Below are 21,479 nucleotides of genomic sequence, written 5' to 3'. Positions count from 1 at the left end.
TTATGTTTGCCTAATGGGCAGGCATGATATTTTGGTCTGATTTCCGATTTGTTTTACCCTTGGAAAACCCAGAAAAGTTCTGATTAAACAGCCTGACAAGTTCATTAAAACATACCCCATGTAGGTTAGCCGCTGTACCCCAGTAAAATGTTCCACTTTTTCCCAAAGAACAAATATCACGCCTGCTGATGAGCGAACAAATACACAAAGCTCCGGTCCCTGAAACACAGAGAAACACAGAGAGCAGAATAATCTTTTGATTTCACTCTAGGACTGAAGAATAAATGTGTTCCCTGTAGTTTTCCTGTCTGGAAAATAGCCTGTTTTGTTTTGTTGATTTTTCCTCCACGTACAGTATATATATATTTTTTGGGTGATTCGTTACGATAATAGACAAACACACGTGTCCAGACCATCAGTATTCCGTCTGCGATTACAGCCTGCAGGCAAAGACCCGGTGTCAATAGGATGGAGTGTTTTCTCATTTAAGTTTATAGCTACAAGGTTCCCCCATCTAGTCACACCTTTTATCTGTACATGTACGTACATTGACTGCGTATCTCTCTCCAAGCTTCGAAAATGACGCTTGAAAAAAATTCCCTGCGGATTACTTGTGAAGAACTCACATCCGCTGTAATGAGCTAGTTTGAAGAATTACTTTCATTAAAAAGGCAAAGTCCAAATGAATGGCTAAGTAGGAAGAAGCTGCGTTTTTTTTTTTTTTTTTTTTTTCCCTACCTTTTTTTTCTTCTTTATTTGTTCATAGTGGCTGTGGCTAACTCACCATGCATGTGGCTGTGGCGATTTGATCGTGCATGCTGCTACCATCCACAGCCAAAAACACCAGTCAGAATTGCTTGGTTGGAAGTCTAGAGGCCATTGCCCACATCTTCTTCTTTTTTTAAGTAAAGGCAAATTAGTTTTGTGGGCGATTTTGTTGGATCTCAAGCACTCATTAATAATGTTTTAAATTTTGAATGGTTTGGGTTGGGGGGTAATAAATAGTTCGGAGAGCTCATCTTAATGTCTCACAGCATGCCACCTGATCCCCCTTCTGCGTGCAGGATCCTACAAGTCTTTGCCATGCAATTATAGCCGGGTTGAGGAGAGCTACACATGTAATTGAAATGGGGCTCTTCCCAGAGTAAAGATAGAATTGGTTGTCTGGGGGGAAGAGCATGTGCAATCCTATCACTAAATAGTTGTAGGGTAAGCACCTGCCATTTAGCATGCAATAGCCCCTCAATGGTCTCTAAAATACATGGCCCAAAAAAAGAAAAAAAAAAACGCTATGGCTTTTCAGTCAACAAAATCAATTTGAGAGTGGCATTACACCGTAATGCCCCTACACGGAGCATTAAGTTGGAAACCTCTCCACATAGCGAGTCTTGCATATCATGTGTAGATATTGGCTCTAATCAGATGGGTTACCTTCTAGGTTCCCTGTTCTCTCTGCTCCCTTCAGTGCCTGAGAGACGTAGGGGGAATTGGGTGACGCGAGCGCCCTGCCAGAACGTAGATGAATATTAATGCTCCCTCATACTCCAACTCTGATAGCATCAGTAATGCTGTGGATTCTTGTCCCTCTTTTTTCCCTTTTTTTTTGTTTTGTTGCTCAGCTGCTGCGATGCTATCAAACCCTCACTGGTTTGAGACTGTTTCTAAATTGCATTTGACAGGAATATATTAACCAGAGATCCGTGGCAGCCAAGGCCGATCCCCGGGTCTGACAATTTCCTTGACGCGGATTCGGGGAAGGGAGAGAGAGAGAGAGAGAGAGAGAGAATAGGGCCGCTGCCATTCACAGCGGATGAATAATGAAAGGATTGGAGAGTGAATGTACACTCCTGGTTATTTGAAATAATTCTCTTGGGGGTACGGCATGCTAAATAAAAAATCTTGTTTGTTATGTGGAGCTGCAAACCAATCTCATCATATTTCCCATGTTACAACTCAAATATAAGAACAGAATGATGACATTCAGAAATATGGTGTGGTATGATGGTCTCAGGGTTGAAGGTGGCAAGCTATAAAATATAAAACAACTTGTTTGTTGTAGAGGCGACAACCTGTCTCATATATCACATGTCAAGACTCATTTGCCAGAGACAGGTTAAGTCAACTAACGTTATGGAAAAGTCATATCCATAGAGATATAGTGGTTGCACATGACCTGAGGTATGTTCAATATAAAAAAAAAACTGCTGACAAATCATACAAGAGAAAGCTCCTCCAAAAAAAAAAAAAGGAAAATCCGTAGCTGTTTGGGGCGTGGCTTATACAGACAAGCGGTGTGATATTGGAGCAGGCGTCCTCCAGCAGCGAAACACCCAAATCAAATTTAATTCTCATCAACCTAGAACATTCAAGTTGGCTGATATCGGAGTGTTATGATTAAAGGACAACCAATCCCCCCGAGACGATGTGAGCAGGCCCTTATTTTATCGCCAATTGAGCACTGTGCAAGGCAGGGATAATGGCAATATCCATCCCATCTACCCTTTTCCCTGTCATCGCGTGCCGGTCAGCAATTTAGTAGCCGACTCAGAAGAGCTTGAGAGAGCTTGTCATATTTTTTACCGACATCCGATCAAACGACTGTGAACAATCCTACCTAAAAGATTCCCAAAGTACATGTGCATGCACGTGTGACACGTCACTCTTAGTTTCGGTTGAAAAGCAGAAAATTAATTTTTTTTTTCTGGAAAATTTGTTTGCACTTTGAGAGACACAAGAGGCATTCTTATTCTTTTCGGTGTATCAACAGAAGTTGTTGAAAAAGATGTCCGGAAGAAAAACAAAGATATGAGGGGAAATGTCCGACAGAAAAATTATATGAATTTTGGTTTGCTTTTATAGTGTTTGAAATGTAAAGAATATTTGTGCTTGGGGGATTTTTTTTAAAAGAAATATTTTCCCAAAACCCATTAGCTCATGCCTGGAGAATCCAATTCAATTCTGTTCAGTTAATTGAACATAACATGGAGGAAAATATCCTTGCAACCATGCAATACACAATATGAATTCCGTTTTAATATACTGAATATAAATTAGAGCAATAAAACAACACATCAAATAATAAACCACAAGGGAATGTGTTTCATATGCACAGTAGATGAGCAAGAAAATTACACCCTGTACATAATAAAATTTAAATATTGTATAAAAAAAACAATTATAAAGAAGAGGTTGTTTCTGAATATAAGAGAGTTGTTTTTGTCAGCCTCGGATGGCAATCCATGTTTGCTTTAGAACGAGTCCAAACCTTCAAGAGCTATCACCAGATATTGTTGCTTCCAAACCGTCTCCCACCCACAACCCTCCATCTCAAAGTCTGACCAACCAGCCAGCGCTAAGAGCCGAAACGAAACAAAGATGGACTCGCATCTTCTTGTTGCTAGCCAGCGTGCAATTCATTTTGGAGTGTTGTTAACACTACACTGCATTCACTTTGCGCTAAGTACTAACATGCCAGGTCGGAGTTGGCTGCAATGACGTGTCTGTTTCGCAATGCCTTAAAGAGCAGTCCACCCATGGAGCTTGTAATTAAAGTGAGGAATGTAAAGTCACTTTTGAAGATAGAATGTTGTACTTGCTGTCAAATTATTCAACATGATTAGATGGTTAATTATTTGTAAAGTGTACAGTGTCTGAATGATTCGTAACCTTTAAAAAGCAAGGCTCACCTGAAATCGAAAGTTTCCAATGTAGCTGTTTGCAGACTAGAGAGAGTTTGCATGATGCATGTGTTTTTCCTACTGCTCACGTACACAGTCTTTTGCATTTAGATGAGAGCTTTGCACCAGGCAGTAATAACCCGATTTAGGTTTGTTTTCCCTTGAATAGAGAACAAAAACATCTCCATCTTTTTAAAGGCAACAGATTGTGTTTACCCTCCAGCCTCCCCTTCCCTCGCCCGGGCTCTGCGTGCTTGTTTGCCAGCACCAGCCCACCCTTATTTTCATTTTGCTCACTGTTAAAACAGAAAATGGGGGGATGGAACGTGTCCAAACGACCGGCAAGGATCAGAGGAAATGCAGGTGAGGAAGGTACATGTACACACTGAGGTGTTACAACAGGTGATGCTGACCTCTTCCCTGCACCCTTGCACATTTTTTTTTTTTTTTTTTAGTACAAAGCAGTAAGAGGCTTAGGTTAGACTACTAACTATTCACCACGACGACAGGCAAATTTGCCATCAATTTCCACCCTCGGTCTCCGCTGACCTGACCCCCATCTCCCCCCCCCCCTGTCTAAATAATTCATGGCGCACTTTAGGGGGATTCTGTTACAATGCTGTGCTATAATTCCAGGATTCTTGTATTTAAGTGATGCCGGTAATCCTCTTCGCCCTGACTCCTTGCAGCTGCCCAGCCAGCAATGCCCAAATTGCATTTGCCTCTGGTGATTGCCCTCCGGTCCAGGGTTGCATGAATTTTTATTTCCGGTGCCTCGCGGCAAAGAACATGTTTTATTTATGTTTTATTTATTTCTGAGAAGTGATACCTGTGCGATCGGTTAAATGCATACTATTTGCTGTGTATCTTGGTGCATGAGTAAGCCGGTGGTAAAACAGTAGGGATAGGCCTACTACATGTCTGATACAATCAGGCCTTAAAAATGGGGGAATTAAATTTCAATTTAGAAGAAGTATCAACATTATAAAAGTTATTGCTCAGGTACAGCATCAGAGGTGGGGGGATCAAGTTGTCACACTGCTTATAAAGCCCTCTACCTATTAGTTCTAATACCCTGTTTCCATCTCATGTACACACACAAGGGTATAAGAACGTGCCATTTCTATGAGTGAGTACCGAGAGAAGGAAAAAAACACCAGCTCTGTTAAAACCGATTTCATTGATGTCGAAAGATGTATCAGGAAGGACAAAAAAACAACAAAAAAAACACACAGATAGCAAATGTAAACTACACTGGGGACGATTCAAAATATTATTCAGTGCTGCCAGCCCCCTCTGCAATTGAGCCAAGATTGTATGACCGAGCACACACACACTAGGAAAGAGGAGCCCTCTCCACAAACCCCTTGGGCTGTGTAAGATTGCTCCACAAATAAAACAAATTTCCTCGCCCTTCCTTTAGTGTCCCACTGCCGAGACCTCTCGGTTCAACTAGCGCCCCTTTCTAGTAGCAGAGAGAGGGGGAGAGTCTGCATTGCAGGCTGGGTCCCAGGCCCTATGGAAGATTGTCTAATCAAATTGAGGAGATTGCTGGCTAAAATTTTCTTTTTGCAGCTGCAATTTGTGTTTTTGCCAAGGTCTGGGGAGCAAAGAAGGATTGAACATGTTTGTATAGGAAGGTCCTGATTGTCCTAGAGATAAGACAAGTTTTTCTGGATGACATTTCCTGCCTTGTATAATAAGGTTACATTTTTTGTTCAGTGCCATTTGATGAATGTACCCTGCATTAAATCGCACATTAATCATGGCTGAATTCGTTCAGAGAAAATGAGTTTGTTCGTTTTGACTTTGGTAGGGAGGGACTCGGTGAGGGTTTTGATGAGAAGGCAACCATCTTAATTTTTCCTGCATCTCAAGTATTATGTGACCATACGGCCTTAAAAGGAAAAAATAGTTTTGCTTTGACATCAACATCCACTACTGGTAATGAGTGTAATGGGAAAAGTGGTCAAGATATCGTTACATATGTTGGTCTGATTCCTCGCGTAACAGCAGTAGTTCCTCTCATATCATGAAACAGTCCCAGACTATTTTCCTCTGTAAACTCAGTTTGGTAAAGCAGTGTCCAAATTGGCGGCTATGGCTACAACGGTTGCTAAGGACAGACTATACTTTAGCACATGACAATGCGGAACTCTAGCCGTAGCTGTAGCCGCCAAATTGGACATCGCCTCATGTTGATTTGAGCGGAGTGAACAAAAAAAGGTGCAAGATGGCGGCACCATTATGAGGGTGCAGTAATTCTGTCCATGCATAATGTAATGCTGTCTGTCTTATTCACAACTCTCCTGAGACAAGGCAGGTAGCGCTTGACTTGAGCCAAACCAGGGAGCGCATGCATGAAATTTACATGCATTTTATGCATGGTGAAGCGCACACTGCTCTGATGTCACTACTTGTAGGTGTCGGCGGGATCTTAGTGCAATTTATGCAGCATGTGTTTTGTATTATTTTAAGGGCGGCCACTTGGATTAAGAAGCAACTTGTTTGCTATAAAAATGACTAGTGGTAAATGAACATAAATGCACAATGTCATTATGACTATTGCTTTAATTAGAGCGTAGACTTTTGGAATGGGGGTGGCCATCTTGTCTTTTCTCACGCTAAAATTGATGGAATAAAAGAGAGGCAGAATGAAATTAGGCTGGCCCCTCCATATGAGGAATTGTTTCATTGTTTCATTGTTGTATTAAGGGTACATAACAATAATATCATCAGCATGGTGACGGGGCACCATGGCCAAGACCAGGGCAGCAAGCAGACCTGTATTAACTCCACGCCTAGAGTATGAAACTGGATAAGAATTTTCAGACTTTTATCCGAATTCAGACTCTCTTATGTCTGCCTGGTGACAAAAGTAGCTGGCTATTTCTCTTTAGATCTAAAGAAATACTGCTTTTTGATCTACTTCTCTAGTACTGTTCCCAGAAGCTCCTTGAAAATCTATAAACCAATGGGTTACCAAAAGGTATACAAATCATTTTATAACCTCCTGAAATTTTGATCTTATTTGTTAGCAACGACTATCCCCCTGGTATAAATTTACCTAATAATAAATATCGGAGGTGGTTTGGAGAAATGACTTGACACAAGCATAGATTTTCTTGACCTAATTATTGTAGTTATATTACAATCTCAAAGTCTTGTTTGCTCAGCAGTATTGGGTCATGAATATTACAGATCCCTATGCGCTAAATCCAACATTAAAACTAGGGTGCGCCTCATTTTTACCATTGTTCCCTCGTTCCTCCCGCTGCTCATAAATTCTTGATATCACAAGTGGTGGTCCTGGTTTTTATATAAAAAATATTTCCCACACACCAGTGGCTCAAGCATGTGTGCACATGGGGGGGCTTTGAAACGCAAGCTTGCCAGCCGACCATTCTCCGTTTTTTTTTTTGAGTGCTCTAATGTACTCCACCGAAGTGGCCTGGTGCTTTTTTTAAAATTTTTTTAGAGCGTTCTCTTCTCTTTGTGAGCATTCACGAACCCTAGCATGAGGAATGTACAACCCCAACCACATCACTTTACTACTGAAGGCCCTGTGGTACCCAAGTGGTTGGCGACATTAATGACAGACGTGAACATTTGCCAGATGTACGGTTTAAACGTTGACAAGACTTAGGGAATTAGGAAGGAGAGATCACTCTAGGGGAATGCGGGTACACTTAACGTACCTTGGTGTAAGCCCATGGTATGTTACTGTGGTTTTGAGCAGCACCTTCTTCTAATACATAACCCCTTAATTTTCTTACCCAGTTTTGCATAAGAAAAACATGGATGACCGATGGTCTTGCCATGGTGCTTTAATAGAAAGTTCAAATCAATGATGAAATTTTTGTTCTTGAAGTGCCTTTTACAAGGGGAACTGACCCTTCCTTCACACCCTAAGAAATGAAGATTAAAGGTCTTCATTGAATCCTTTTTGAAAGGCGCTCAGTAATTTCCATCTTAAGTTTCAATAAAGAATTTTGAAAGATTTTGGACTTGACAAGTCAGTCATCCTCAAATTGAAATCACACTTTCTCAAGTACTTTGTTCAATATTTGACTTTTAAGTTCAAGCATCTGCCTCTCTCCGAAGCCTTGTGGTCATCTTTGGCGCAAGTCGTACTATGCTGTCAGGAGACTGTTTTCAGGGCACTCTAGACCTCATCCGTCAAGTCAAGAAATAAAAGCTTTGCAAACGTTGTGTGTTATATTATCGGCGAACTCATCAGCCAAAATGCCTAACGAGAATGGAGCGCAATTCATGCATATAACCCTATATACATGTTTGTGAAGACGCACAGAGCAAGGCCTGTTGACACTGGCGCTCCATGCACCTGCAACTAACTGCGCAATCAATATATAAGTGAGAGAACACTCCCTAGGATCCAGGGGGGGGGGGTGGTTAGAGGGTAGGGAAGAGATTCTCACATGCCATTAGCAAAGGGCAAAGTTCCTGCCTGTAAATGACTCGAGCTGCGCCCAATTTCATAGCCCCATGCTTAAAATATTGCTTAATGTTTTTTTCTTAGCAAAAAAGGGCAATGATACCAGCCACAGATGGTACGTGTGAAATGGTACTTTGGCTGGTAATCTTATTCTGGTAAAAAGCATACTTTGTTGTGCTAGCAGCTCTATGAAATTTAGCCCAGATGTTGAAAGGGGTAGGCACCTTAAACACCATACATGTAGAGACATTTCATTTGAGGAGGTACAAAACCAAACCGATACCTAAATGGAGATCGTACTTTAATGTATAGTGCTGGGCAGATGTGATGATTGGTTCAGTCTAGCAGTAGGTTTTTTAGTTGGCCTTTCCAAACAAATGGTTAACAAAATACATTTTAGTGAGGCGTGGCTTTACTTTCAGGTGGGACGGTGGACTCTAAGTTGTGACTTGCAAGCTATGTTCAGCATTATACTCTTGTTGAGACAGCTAAAATTGTGGGGACTGTGTGTTGTCACTGTAATATAGAGCTGTAGATTGTGGGGTAACTACGATACGGACTGTTTACCGGTGCCAGTGTCGTGGGGGGACTTGTCTACCAACAGAAGGATGTGGGTACACAGTGTGCACGCTCTGTGTGTGTTGATTAAGTAGACGTTTTCGTAGTGAAGCGTTTGTTTGAGAGTGGCTGCAAAGTTTCGTCTACAGAGATGGGTTTGTATGTAGTTGCAAGAACCAATATGTTGAGTTATACACATGAGGCTATGCTGTTCATATTTGTGCCTGTAGTAACAAGGAAACAGTGAAGCTGTTTGACAGATTTGATTTTGGTGGTTTTTATTTGAAATGGTGTCTCATTCTAGATGTCTCTTTCAAAATGTCTAGTCATCTAACTAACTCAAGGAACCCAAAGCCCTGTTGCCTGTGCTTTTGCTGAGGTGCCCTTTGCAAAAAGTTCCAATACAATTTTTTTGTTTTAATTCTTATGGATTTGTTGCCCTTAACCAGAGGAAAATTTCTGTGTCCCTTCAACAAGAACACAATTCAAGGCATGATAAGGTATCATTTAGATACAGGTAATAATTTATGGGTTTATGAAAGATATGGTAGTTTTTTTTAATCACAATTCTCTATCCTCAGTGCTGTAAATATGCTCACTTTGTAGATGTTGAATTTAGACACCCATGTATGCATCATATTAGGTTTTATATTTTGTACATCACGGGACTGTCCTTGGCGCCTCGCGGCCTAAGAATTTCATGTTTGCCATGGCAAGCAATTTGCTTTTGTTTGCGTGTATGACTAAGCCATGGGACCCTCCATCTTCTTCTTTGCCAGCACAAAAGACAAGAAGTCCCATGCCTCATTATGTATGTTCTCTCGTGTATCTATACTTCTTTTCTCTTTATGTTTTTTTCCCCCTCCATTACTGTTGGGGGGTTTGACAATGGCCGCCGTTAGTTCGTAGAATCAACCCAAGGTCTCATGCTGCTTAATGAGTCCTTTGTGTTGTTGGGGCGACTCCATTCAGTCTGTTTAGAATTTGCATATGGGCACGTCCCGTGAGAGAAACGACTTCTTGTTTTCTTTCAATTTCAACTTCCAACCTGCATCCAAGGACTCCCGTGGAGACTTTACTGCGGAGGAAGGAAATTACATTTAGATTCCTCTTCTCCCCCCCCCCTATCTCATTATTTTGTTAAATTTAAAAAGTTATTTTTTTTTAAAGACTACCTTCAGTTTTTTGTTTTCCTTTTCTTTGATGCTTGTTTTTTACTTTATTTTCTATACCAAACAATAAAACAATGATTTTTAAAACTATTTTCATGCACTACATACTTCCTAATTGATGGTTCAAATCAAGATATGAAATAAAGAGATGCAAAGAAAGGGAGCTGTGGTTTGGGGAAAAGACAATAAGACAAAATTAAGAGAGATGTTATTACAAGGCATGCTTCAGCAGCAGTGGAGGACTTGAAATAAATTGAAAATTTTTAAGTGGTTACCTTTCAATCCCTTAGGATTGGACAGACTATTCCAGAAGAAATTAGCAATGCACCTTTCTGTCAGTATTTAATCAGGAGGAATTGTTAATTTTACTGCCTTGAGTAATGGGTTTTGTTATGTGTATCATTAAAAAGGTTGATTATTCTGGGAAAGATGTCCACAAATATGCCTTCCACATGAGTTTTTCGAAGAGGCTACTTCCTTTCCCTCATCAAGATTTCATTTTATTGGTCGTTGCTGGTCATTGATGGGCCCCTTGATATGTTACTCAAGCCATCTTCCTATAAATGGCCAAGAAGGCTCAGCTGTGATTTATGGCTGCTTCCTTCAGAGTTATTGGTACTCAAACACTGTAGAAAGATCGTGATGTAATATGGAGTAAATCTTGCGGGGGCGGATTTTCAGGATTGCATGTCCCGAAGTCTTAGGATGGGAAAAATCTCTGAGGTATTGTTGAGAATCGTTGAGGATGTTGTGGGTGGACAACATCCAGGAATACAGGATGTAATTCACCTTTTAATCATGGTGACGCCATCTTGCTTTTTCTGTTGCACCCAATGTAACCATCAATGTATACCAAACCGAGACTTGGAGGGAATGTCAGTCTGGTTCCCTTTCATGATATGAGAATTGGATGTGTATCTGTCAATATTGTAGGCAGGGTACCTGACACAGATGACCACAGCTTGATAAGGTCTATTTCATCAGTGAACAGAAACATGTTTTACTTTATCTGAAATGAGATGCAGTCATTGTCCAGTTGATCAGAAGTCCAAGTCTCAAAAAGTGGACTGTGCTTTTTAGACCTTTTCCTAAAAATTCAAACCTAAATGGATGCTTCGAAACAGAAACTTTTTTCCAAAATACAATTGCACGCTGCAGCCTTAATCTGTCAACTTTCTGAAGTCCTTTTATTACATAGCTGTATCTTTGCATACAAAGTATGATTCATACACAACCCCACACTCACCTTGCGTTTTCCGGTGAAAAGAAACTGTTATTTGCTCAATCAGTGTGCTCCGGCACCCGCAAGGGGACCCCCATATCGCAGCATGGAATCTAGCTTAAAACCTGATACCTATCAATATTAATGCTAGGCTTTGCCTAGTGTTCTGGCAGCGTTAGGAAGGGGGGGGGGGTGCTGTCTAGCTGCGGCTGCATTAGATAGCCCCAGTGCACCTGATCTCCACATAGTGAGATTATATTACACACCCTTCCTTTAGGAGTCAGTGTCGTAGCCCTTTTAAATCATTAATAATTAGCTGGCCTAGTACTGTGTGTGTGGTGTGGAGGGATCTATACACAACAGACCCTGCTTTAGATCTACCGGTGCTAGCAGTAGCAAGCCATTTATGATTCATAGCGGACTTGTTTATGAAGCGAGAAATCGGTTTCAAAAGGTTTCCATTTTTTCCCCCTTCCCATTATTGAATTTACTTTCTCTGAGAGAGAGAGAGAAAAAAAAGAAGAGATTCTCCATTTTGACATTTAAAACTAAATATCCTTCATAAGAATGGGGGAATATTTATTGAATACTGTATTTGATAGTGACTAGGGGGTGCAAACATTTAAAATGGTGTTCGCAATGGACGACCATAGGTAAAATATCGAGTGCATTTGCAATCAATTTTGCAGACTACATGTTAAAACCTGATTGTACATGTATGGTGCACATTTGCAACAAAATTGTGCCCCATTTGAGATTCAACTGTGCCTTTGTATATTACATGATGTAGTTTGAAAGGAATACAAAATTAAAGAGTGGAGTTTGAATTGACCCATTTGATGAGAGCACACAACAAAAGGTTTACTGAAGCTTCCCAGTGTCTTTATACTTCTTCTAGAACGAACTTGTGGTTTTTACCGCCAGCTTATTGTGAGAATACTGAGTCATCTCCCATCTGTACCTACCGCATTGTACAACTACACACCATGTATATTTTCTGCGGTTTCTGTGGAGAATTTTAACTACTTAAATCAGATTTGACGTTGTATATTGAATCTGCAATCACCCAACCGTCCAGTGATTGATCATTCCTTGCAAGTTCGTTCACTCTACCTCCTGGTGTGCACTTTGGCAGGAATAATTCGACGGCGGGAAAATGCCTTGTTGAGAAAGGAAAAAAGATGGATGTAGAAACACATTTTTTAAAGGTGCAAGGAGAATGCCTAATTTGTACCTGATTTGTGTCGCTATTACGTGATGAGCAATGGCCCCCCACAATGCCACCTGCGATAAATTTGCCACAAAAACCAAGCCAGGTCCTGACACCAGCAGCGGACACGTGGGGAGTGTTTTTTTTTTACGATCTCTCTCTCCCCACCACTCCCCCCAAATCACCTTTAGCAGGTGCTATACAATGCATCCCACTTGGAATGGCCGGCAGATCGTGTCAACCTTTATTACATTTTTCACAGGGTGCAAACCTCTCACATTGCTGCCGCGCTGCGCCCAAATTGAAAAGCGGAATGGAGCCTCGCCGACACATTAAAATTCAAAGCCTGGCAATTTGCCCTCAAGTCCATGAGTGTCCCAACAATTTAGGCACATGTACGTTTATCTTTTTTTTCTCCCCCCCCCCCCCCCCCCCCCCTCTTCCTTTTCTGTTCTGTGAAAAAACTGGCCGTGTGATCAGTCATCCGGATGTGGAAATTGTGTATAGGAGGGGAGGAGATTAAAAGGGGGAAAAAAGCAATCAGGTATTCTTAAGATGGAGGTTTGATTTGAATCATGGTAATGTTGCAACATTTACTTGTACCTCGATGCCTTTTCCTTCATGCCAAAACAGTTTACATGTATATCCCTTGTAAGTTTACGCCACTTGTGCACGGTTCACGTGAAGTACATGCACAGTACAGCAGAAGTTCGGGATGGTCAAATCAGTGTAACACCTCTCCGCAAAAAAAGTGCACTCTCACATTGGTGATAAGCAATGGCTTGAAACAGTCGACGTGTAGTAGTTTGTACAAAACATTGGGCAATATTGGGAGGAATGTTTCTAAGACTTCACATGTGTTAAGTCCTGATAACGTACACTTTTTGAATGGTTAATTTCAATAGTGAGTCGGACGACTGAAAACAAAATTTGTTTCTGGAAATTGAAGAAATTCTGAAGAAACTGTTTCCTTGTGAACTTAGCTCAAGATATTTCAGTTATTTGCGTTCCAGTCAGATTTGTTCAATTTTTTCCCCTAAAACCAATCAAAGGACATAAAAATCGTATGAGATAAGGCCATAGCAACTTGATGGAAGCTTTCCAAAGTCAACTAGTTTTCATTTTTACTAAATTTGAATTCTTTATTTCTGTTTTGTTTTTCCAGCACCCAAACGCTCCGCTGAAGACGGTGGCAGCCAACATTACAAGCGAGCTCGCGGTGGCTCAGGCTCCGATGCCAACCGTATTGAACTCCGCGTCTTGATCCACAGCAAGGTCAGTAGTCACATCCAGTTGTGTCTTTATGTATCACCACGAGGCATGGTGGAGTTTGGTTACCAGATCAATGCTATAGAATGAGTAATTGTGTTTAATACAGTCCTGGGAGGTTGCATAATTACCCCCCTCATCTATTTCCAAAGGCTTCACCTAAATTTGATCAATCTTTTTTGCATTTAAAAGTATTTAAACAGGCGGGGAGAAGACAAAATGTAGTTTGAATCCCGCCCAAATGGATCTTGGAAAGAATTTGTTTTGAGAAATAGTTACACAAATCATGTTCAAAAGAAACATATTTGGAAGCAGTTGTTTGCACTACAATTTTGGCTGTCTTTACTCTCAAATTAATGTTAAATGCTGGGATGGGCAAATTAAAGAGTTTGTAATAAAGCTCTCTCTCTGTCTTTGCCTGGGGAACAAAAATTACTTAGGGAAGTTATTTCGCCCTAAAGGGGTAGAGAATAAATCAGAAAGGGAGTCCTCTTACGTGCGATCGCGCTCATCAGCGCGATGATGATGCCGTGTAAAGTTAGACAAACCATCCATTGCTGTTTCCCTGTCTCCGTGATGACAGTGAATCTTTTAAGCTGTCAACAATTGATCGTCTTGGATAGCCTCTCTCTCTCTCTCTGCAACTCTTTTTCTCTCATCTTGCTCTTGGACATGCTCGTCCACCTCTAGCACCCTTCAGAGAGGTCCTCTGCAACTCTGACAGAGGGTCTTGTGGAAAGGGGGGGGTCCCCTGTTGGCTTGAGTTCTCAAACGACCAGGGGCCATAAAGAGGAGATGCCACTCGGATGGTTCTGGAGAGGATCTGTTGACTTTCTTTTTTCGCAAAAGCCCAGAGGGGGGTAGGGGGATAATTCTTGCAATCCTTGTCTTAGGCCAGGAGTTGTTAGACTTCTTCCCAAGGGGTGCTCTAACGTTGACTTTCCGTCTCCTTAAGATGGCAAGATGAGACCCACTCTGGATGAGCACTGGGCCGGATTACTGCTGTGAAAACCACCTCTTTGAAAAGACAAACAATTACTCCTGTTGGAATTTATGGCATGTTTGATATTTTCAAATTGCCCAAGCCCTTTGTTTTTTTAAGGGGGAAAACTTTTAAACTATGTATGAATATGGCAGGTCTGATACTTCACACGATGCCCTCTGGTCATTGCCTTAGTGCCATTGCAATTAAGTAGGAACTTACAATTTCCCCATAGGGTGCCCTTTACCAAGAAGAAAATGCATTGGTGCCCTTGCCCTTTCAAAAACAAAGCTTACAGGCCTGTCAAGGGATCAGCAGCAGATTTCACGAAACGCTAGGATTAATCCTCCTAACTTAGGATCAATCTGAAGGTCTGCATGCTACAGTGCAGGGTTGGGACTCGTCCTAAGTCCTAAGACTAATCTTAAGTTAGAAAGAGTTTGGTGAAATCGACGGCTGTCTCACTTTGATGTGTGGGAATGTTTTTGGGGTTAATACTTGGCCCATCATTTTAATTTTGACACCTGTTTTACTCTGTGTTGAATTGAAACAGGGTTTGGTCTTAAAAAGGCCCGGCAGCAAGCATTCTAGGTTAAATTATTATATTGTCGGGGATCGTTTCCCGCTGACTCTCAAAAATTGCCGCGAGAAAAATATCCTGGAGCTGTTTTTTTCATTGAGTTGGCCAACAAATGTGATCAAGTTTAAATTAAATTGTAATGTTTGATTGTGGGGGCCCCTGAGAAAACATTGTTGGAATTGTACTAGTGCTTTGGGCTTCAGCCTCTTCTTATGACTGCGGGAGACGATACAAAAAGCTTTGTCCTAATACAAAGTTTTAGAATTTTTTTGAAATTCCTTTGGGTGACTAATCTGCTATGAATTAAAGTAGTAGACAATAGACCATACATTTGCAGATATCAAAAATAGTTTTTGATTGTAAAAAAGCAATTCAATAGATGGGTTTGAATTATTTGATGCGCCTAGAAGAGATACAAAGCGGACAGAAGAAAAAGTAGAGTGGAATTTTTGAAGTGGATTTTGGAGTATCTATAGATTAATAAGTTTCTTATGTAAGGGTTCATTTGAATTGAAATGTATTTCCAAAGACAATTGTCAAGGGAAATATTTCCATCAGTAAAATGTTCTTCTAAAAAAAAATCCATTTTATAATGCCCGACAAAAATCTTTTAGAAATGACAAAGATACCAAATAATGGCCACAGTCCTTTTTTAAAAGAAGATGAATGTCAGAGTTTTTGAATGATAAATCTGTTGTTCTGAGCGAAGTACATTATCAAACTTAACTCAGACAAAAACATCCCCACAGGCTTAACATACTCTTGCCTGCAAAATAAAAGGGAAAAAGAAGAAGAACCCAAAAAAAAGGAGTTAAAGAAATTTCTTAAAATGTGTAAACAAGTTTGGTGTGTATTCTTGAAACGCAAGAAGATTCTATTCCAAGAGAAGAAGCTTGGATGTCACTGGAGTACATAGAGTTGCCTTTCACCCCCAGAGCTCTATTTTAATGGTTTTTAATTGACTATCCGATGAAATTGCTGCCTCGAGGAATTGCACTGCGGTTGAAAAAAAAATTCATGCACTTTGGAGGCTCACAAAAAAAATATAGTATTTTTTGTTCTCTCTCTTTTCTTTTTCTTTTAAATTGTTCAGCAATTGAGCAGTTTCATCTTGTTGCAGTTAAGTTTGGTAGTTATCATAAAAATAGTTTAGTACATGTAACCACATTCAATTTGAAATGAAATTGGTTTTAAACTGTCCCGAGTATTGTTCCCACCTGATACGCTGTAAAACTGCTTCCATTCTCTCAAATATTCATGAGATAAAAAGGGGGGGGGGGACACCTTTATACATGTAAGGGATTACATGTTTTTTTTTTAGAACAGACTGTTGATACAAAACACACATAACAATTATGATAGATTATCAGTGAGATGGATAATTGCTCTGCGTACTTTTTTTTACATGGGAGCTCATTCTCTCTGGCCTAATTGTCTTCGCCCACAGTGTATGCCTAGGCAGTCTCTTTTGTTTGCTCATCCGCCCAGCGTAATGAGGTTTAATTATAATAGCATGTCTAGTAAAAACCTACAATAGTATTAACATCGGGCAGTCGTTATATTGGGCCCCCGTGTGCATGACGTGACTTCAACCATGGAGGCAGGATCTATGCTCCTGTACTGTAACAAAGAAGCGTTGGGAAGAAATCGGGCTCGTTGACTTTTGCCAATTATAAAAAAAACATTTCTAGTGCTTTGTTCTACCAGAGGTAGTGGGTGATGGGAGAATACGTTGTCTGTTTTTTTTTTTTTTAAAGTAAACATCTTAAAGGGAAGGTACACTTTGGGTAATTACTCAAGCAACTAATGAGCATACAAACTTACTTGGTCAAGAGCACTGGAGAGCTGGTGATATTGTAAAACAGTGTTATAAATAGCCCCTCTTTGAAAACACTTGAGAGAAAGAGGTTATTTACGCACACATTTATTCACTTTTTCCATTCAATCCTACACATATGGAATTCAGAAAATAGGGTCTAATTATTTAAATCCATAACTAAAATGAAGTAAGATTTCATACTGCAATGAATAACCTTTTTACAATAACATCTCAAACTAACTCATGGCCCAATTTCTTCGGGTCTTTTTTTTAATCACAAAAAGTAGTTAAGTACAATAAAAATATGCTTACCAGCATACTGTCATCAGCTTAAAGCCATTGGACCCTTTCGGTACAGAAAAAAAAAAAAAAAATCACAGATTTAAAAACAATTTACAGGGTTTACAGAAGGTAATGGTGAAAGACTTCTCTTGAAATATTAGTCCATGAAATGCTGTACTTTTTGAGAAAACAGTAAAACAATATAAATTCTCGTTAGCGAGAATTACAGATTTATTTTAAACACATGTCATGACACGGCGAAACGTGCGAAAACAGGAGTGGGTTTTCCCGTTATTTTCTCCCGACTCCGATGACCGATTGAGCCTAAATTTTTACAGGTTTGTTGTTTTATATATAAGTTGTGATACACGAAGTGTGGGACTTGGACAATACTGTTTACCGAAAGTGTATACTGGCTTTAAACGAGTTTTTACATGTGCCATCTAGCCCGTGCCTGGTATCCTGTTCATTGTTTGGCAGAGTTTTTCAAGCAATATTTGCTGCTGAAGAAGTTCTAAGAAACAAGCCTCAATCTTGACTACTAAAAAATACCCCCAAAAAAAGAATTTAAAAATGCAAAGGCAGGCTAAGCCACAGAATAGCAACAACAGCACTCCTGTTCAACAATTAAACAAACAAGACGTGACTCACTAGATGGAAATTTAGTGATATATTTTTTTTTTTTTTTTTTGGGGGGGGGGGCTATCGCCTGGAAGTAACGATGTAGCAAGTTGTCCCAAGCCTTGTTAGCATGACAATAACATGCAGGGATGATTTCCCATGGTGGCTCTACCCAGCGAAAACCATTAGTAGTTGACTGTCGATACACGCACAAAAGCTTGGGGGCACTCTCTACCGATCTTATACCCATTTCTCTTCTCTCTTCTTCTATCCTCACTTTGCTGTGTTGGCGCTTTTTTTCTTTCTCGAGGACGGTCTCTCGTCTTGGGAGTTTGAGGATGTTGTCAGGTTTAGAATCGTCTTCCTGTTTGACAATAACTCCGCGCAAGATGGACCCTCCACTTAACCACCCTTCAGAATAATTACGACTTTTTTAAAGAGAGATCATGCAACATTTTTGACTTGTGAATCAACAGTTTTGGACAAAATTATATTAATGTTTTTGCTTCCAGCGGTTCGCATAAAGTGGTGTATTGTTTTGTCGCACAATTCCCTGTGCACATAAGGTGGTAATTGCGCTTTGGACATCTGAGACCTGTCCGTCATGCGCTGCCGCTTCTGCCATTAAGCGCGGGCTGCGTTATAAATGAATACCAAATACAATTTTGACTTTCATAGATTCTTGATGAGCTCAGGTCTGGGAAAACAAACGTCAAATGTGAATTTTAAGACCTGTTTTTGAATGCCACTCACTGAAGATTATATTCCCCCCTAACAAAATAAAATAAAATAAGTCATGGAAGATTCGACGGTGGAGCGAATAAATGCATTATGGATGGCTTTTTAAAAATTATGTGTGTTTTTCTGGGAATAGAAAGTACTTTCCTTTTCACTACTGTTTTTGTAGGGGATTTATTCCTTGAGAATTTTTTGAAGCTGAAACTAGATACTCTTGTGTTTTTTTCTCTCTTTATATTCGGACCAGGTATTTTCAGTTACTTTTTGTTGAATTTGGGGTTTACTTTTGCACATTCTTTTTCAAGGTGCTGTGGCGCATTATGCAGCCAATTATAACCGTTAACACTGTTAGGATGTGGGGCTTAAGAAGAGCTGACAACTCCCACCACTTCTGCAGAAAGTTCCCATCTTTCCATGTTCTGATGAACAAAATTTGGCAGTCTCCCCTATTACGTTGAATGCAACTCTAAATATCTCCCAAGATTTTTGTACATTACCTCCCTAATTGCAAGATGAAAATATTGGCAGGGTATATTTTATGTTTGTTGCTTTTTGTGGGGGGGGGGGGGGGGGTAGGGGCTGACTCGATAGTGGTGTCAGTAGTAAAACTAGACAAATGCAATGAGCTGGAATAATTGCGAGAGTATAATTGAATTGTGTTCGTGTCACAATCACCAAGGACATTGAGCGTTACATTGATGTCAATATAATAAAGCAGCTGGACCCAATTTCATTAGAGCTGCTTAAGCACAAACTTCAGGAGCAAAACAAAACTAAGCTTAGCAGAATAATGTTACCAGCCAAAATACCATGTCACGTGTACAATTTCCAACTGGTAACCTGCTCATTATTCCTAAGCAGCTTTTTTTAAGCAGTATTTTCTGCTTATAAAAGCAGTTCCGTGAATGTTGGCCCTTATCTTTGTACAGGGTTGTACGCTAGACAGCTAGGGAGAAAAGCAGTTTTATTTCTATGAAGAATTCTTTGGCTTCAGTCAGGTCCCAATTACATAAAATCTGTAAGTGCAAAACTTGCTAAGCACAGAAACACCTTTGCTTCAAGCAAAAATAGTTTACCAGCCAGAATATCATGCAGTCGCCATTGCTGCGGATGCAGTAAAGCTGCACATGGACTACTGTAAAAAATTTAAAAATTACACAGCGGACATGTACTGTACATGTCCTAGTTTCGTATTTCTCTCCACCCTAGAGACTAACAGCAAACCACTTTTTTTCCCCCCGTAATTCTTTTCTGAGAAACCAATATAAAAAGAAACCTTAGTCTGCATTCTGTTTTCTTTTGGAAACGTCTGTTGGGGCGTGGAGAATCCATAGATAAAGATCAGAGATGAAAGAAGAGGAAGGAAAAAAAGAAAGAAAAAAAGAAGCAAAAACGACAAACACAATGCGTGCGTTATGTATCAAATGTGGCGAGGCCGTTTCTGCATGCATGAACCTATACAGTGATCAGACGACGTCGTTCCTGCCTAAAGGTTAAACGAGACACACAGAGACAGAGTCAGCCTCTCCCAGGATATTATTAAGAAATCGTCAGCTTAAAAAAAAAGGAAAAAAAGGGAGGCATGCATGCCCGAACAACAAAAAAACGGCTGGGTTCAACGTTGTATCTATCCCGCACACAGTCAGACAGTCACACGCTTTGCACAGCATTGGCCTTTGTGTAGAATCACAAAGCCAACGGCATCTTGCCATTTTATTGAGGAAGCCTCTAGCGTGGCGGGCATTGTTTGTGTTCAGATCTCTCCACTGTGAAGTGCTGTGCCTTGTGGTCTGCAGTGAACCACATGCTGTTTCTATAAAATAAAAAAATTGTGTGTGGGTTTCTTTCTTCGTGTAAACCCACCAAAGCTTTCTTGTTTCATCAAAACAAAGATGGATATCATAAATGTTGTTGAAATCTCTCTCTCTCTCTCTCTAGTCGACCGGGGTCGGAATCATGCTAAGTTTTGCCCATCCCTGTCGATCTCTCATTAAGTTGGGAACTGAGCCTTTGTCTTCCCCTGTTTCTCAAAATAAAGCCAAATCATCCTGTGTATGTAAATCAATTGAAGCTAGATGTCCAAGATAATACCCCAAATATTAAATAAAAGAACACAGCTGGGTGCACCTTTAGAAGTATTCTATGTATGGATGAATTTTACAGCGGCGAAAATAATCCACTGCAAGATCCTCGATGATATGACAAAAGGGTCGCTGCGTTTACTTTCCAAGCTCCTTCACTTTCCACTGCTCTACATGAAGTTTGAGTTCCCCATCAGTCATAATCTAAACAATTTGTTTTCCCCTTTCGCTCATATCTTACCCCTGTATCTGCCAATGGCTGAGTTTTTCGGTCCAGTGTTCCTCATGTTTATCAATTGTTTTTTTGTTTTTTTTTTGTTTTTATTCGAAAATGTATTACAAAGACAACAAATCCATTCATATCTAGTTTTGCATGTATACACCCAGTCTCTGTCATCGACACAAGCCCTTCTGCTCCAGTATATATTATTTATCCCCAACAGCAAGCCTTTGTTTTATGGCTCGATTGTTTTGTGACTTGCTATTTATTTAAGTGGAAATAAAAAAATAAATAAATAAATCAAACAAACAAACAAACAAACAAACAAACAAACAAACAAACAAGGTGCTTTCCCTATCTCTGAAATGGTGCTTGTAAAATGAAAGATATTCATTTGTGTTTTCGTTGTTTCTGTTTTTGTTTATGCAGAATGCTGGAGGTGTCATTGGCAAGGGTGGTGAGACCATAAAGAGGCTGCGTGTTGAGGTTAGTACCGGGCGATTTTACAGTTGCCTTTTTATTTTTGGGATGGGGAAAGAAAGGGGGGGGGGGTGTTCGTTCCAATGGCTGAAGGACAATCCCACGTTCTGGT

General features: G+C 40.2%; 1 protein-coding gene across 1 annotated transcript in view; it reads left to right on the top strand.

The window, feature by feature from the left end:
* The window catches only part of LOC117295923 (heterogeneous nuclear ribonucleoprotein K-like), a 41,955-nt gene that overhangs the window by 7,771 nt on the left and 12,705 nt on the right, over positions 1-21,479 (top strand). The window contains exons 2-3 of the mRNA XM_033778718.1: positions 13,461-13,570; positions 21,317-21,373. Coding sequence (XP_033634609.1) covers positions 13,461-13,570; positions 21,317-21,373 — 167 coding nt within the window. The remainder of the gene's footprint in view (positions 1-13,460; positions 13,571-21,316; positions 21,374-21,479) is intronic.

This window comes from Asterias rubens, chromosome 10, assembly GCF_902459465.1.
Source record: "Asterias rubens chromosome 10, eAstRub1.3, whole genome shotgun sequence".
Classification (NCBI taxonomy): domain Eukaryota; kingdom Metazoa; phylum Echinodermata; class Asteroidea; order Forcipulatida; family Asteriidae; genus Asterias; species Asterias rubens.
Note: the sequence above shows the minus strand (reverse complement) of the source record. Positions and strands in the feature narration are given on the sequence as shown.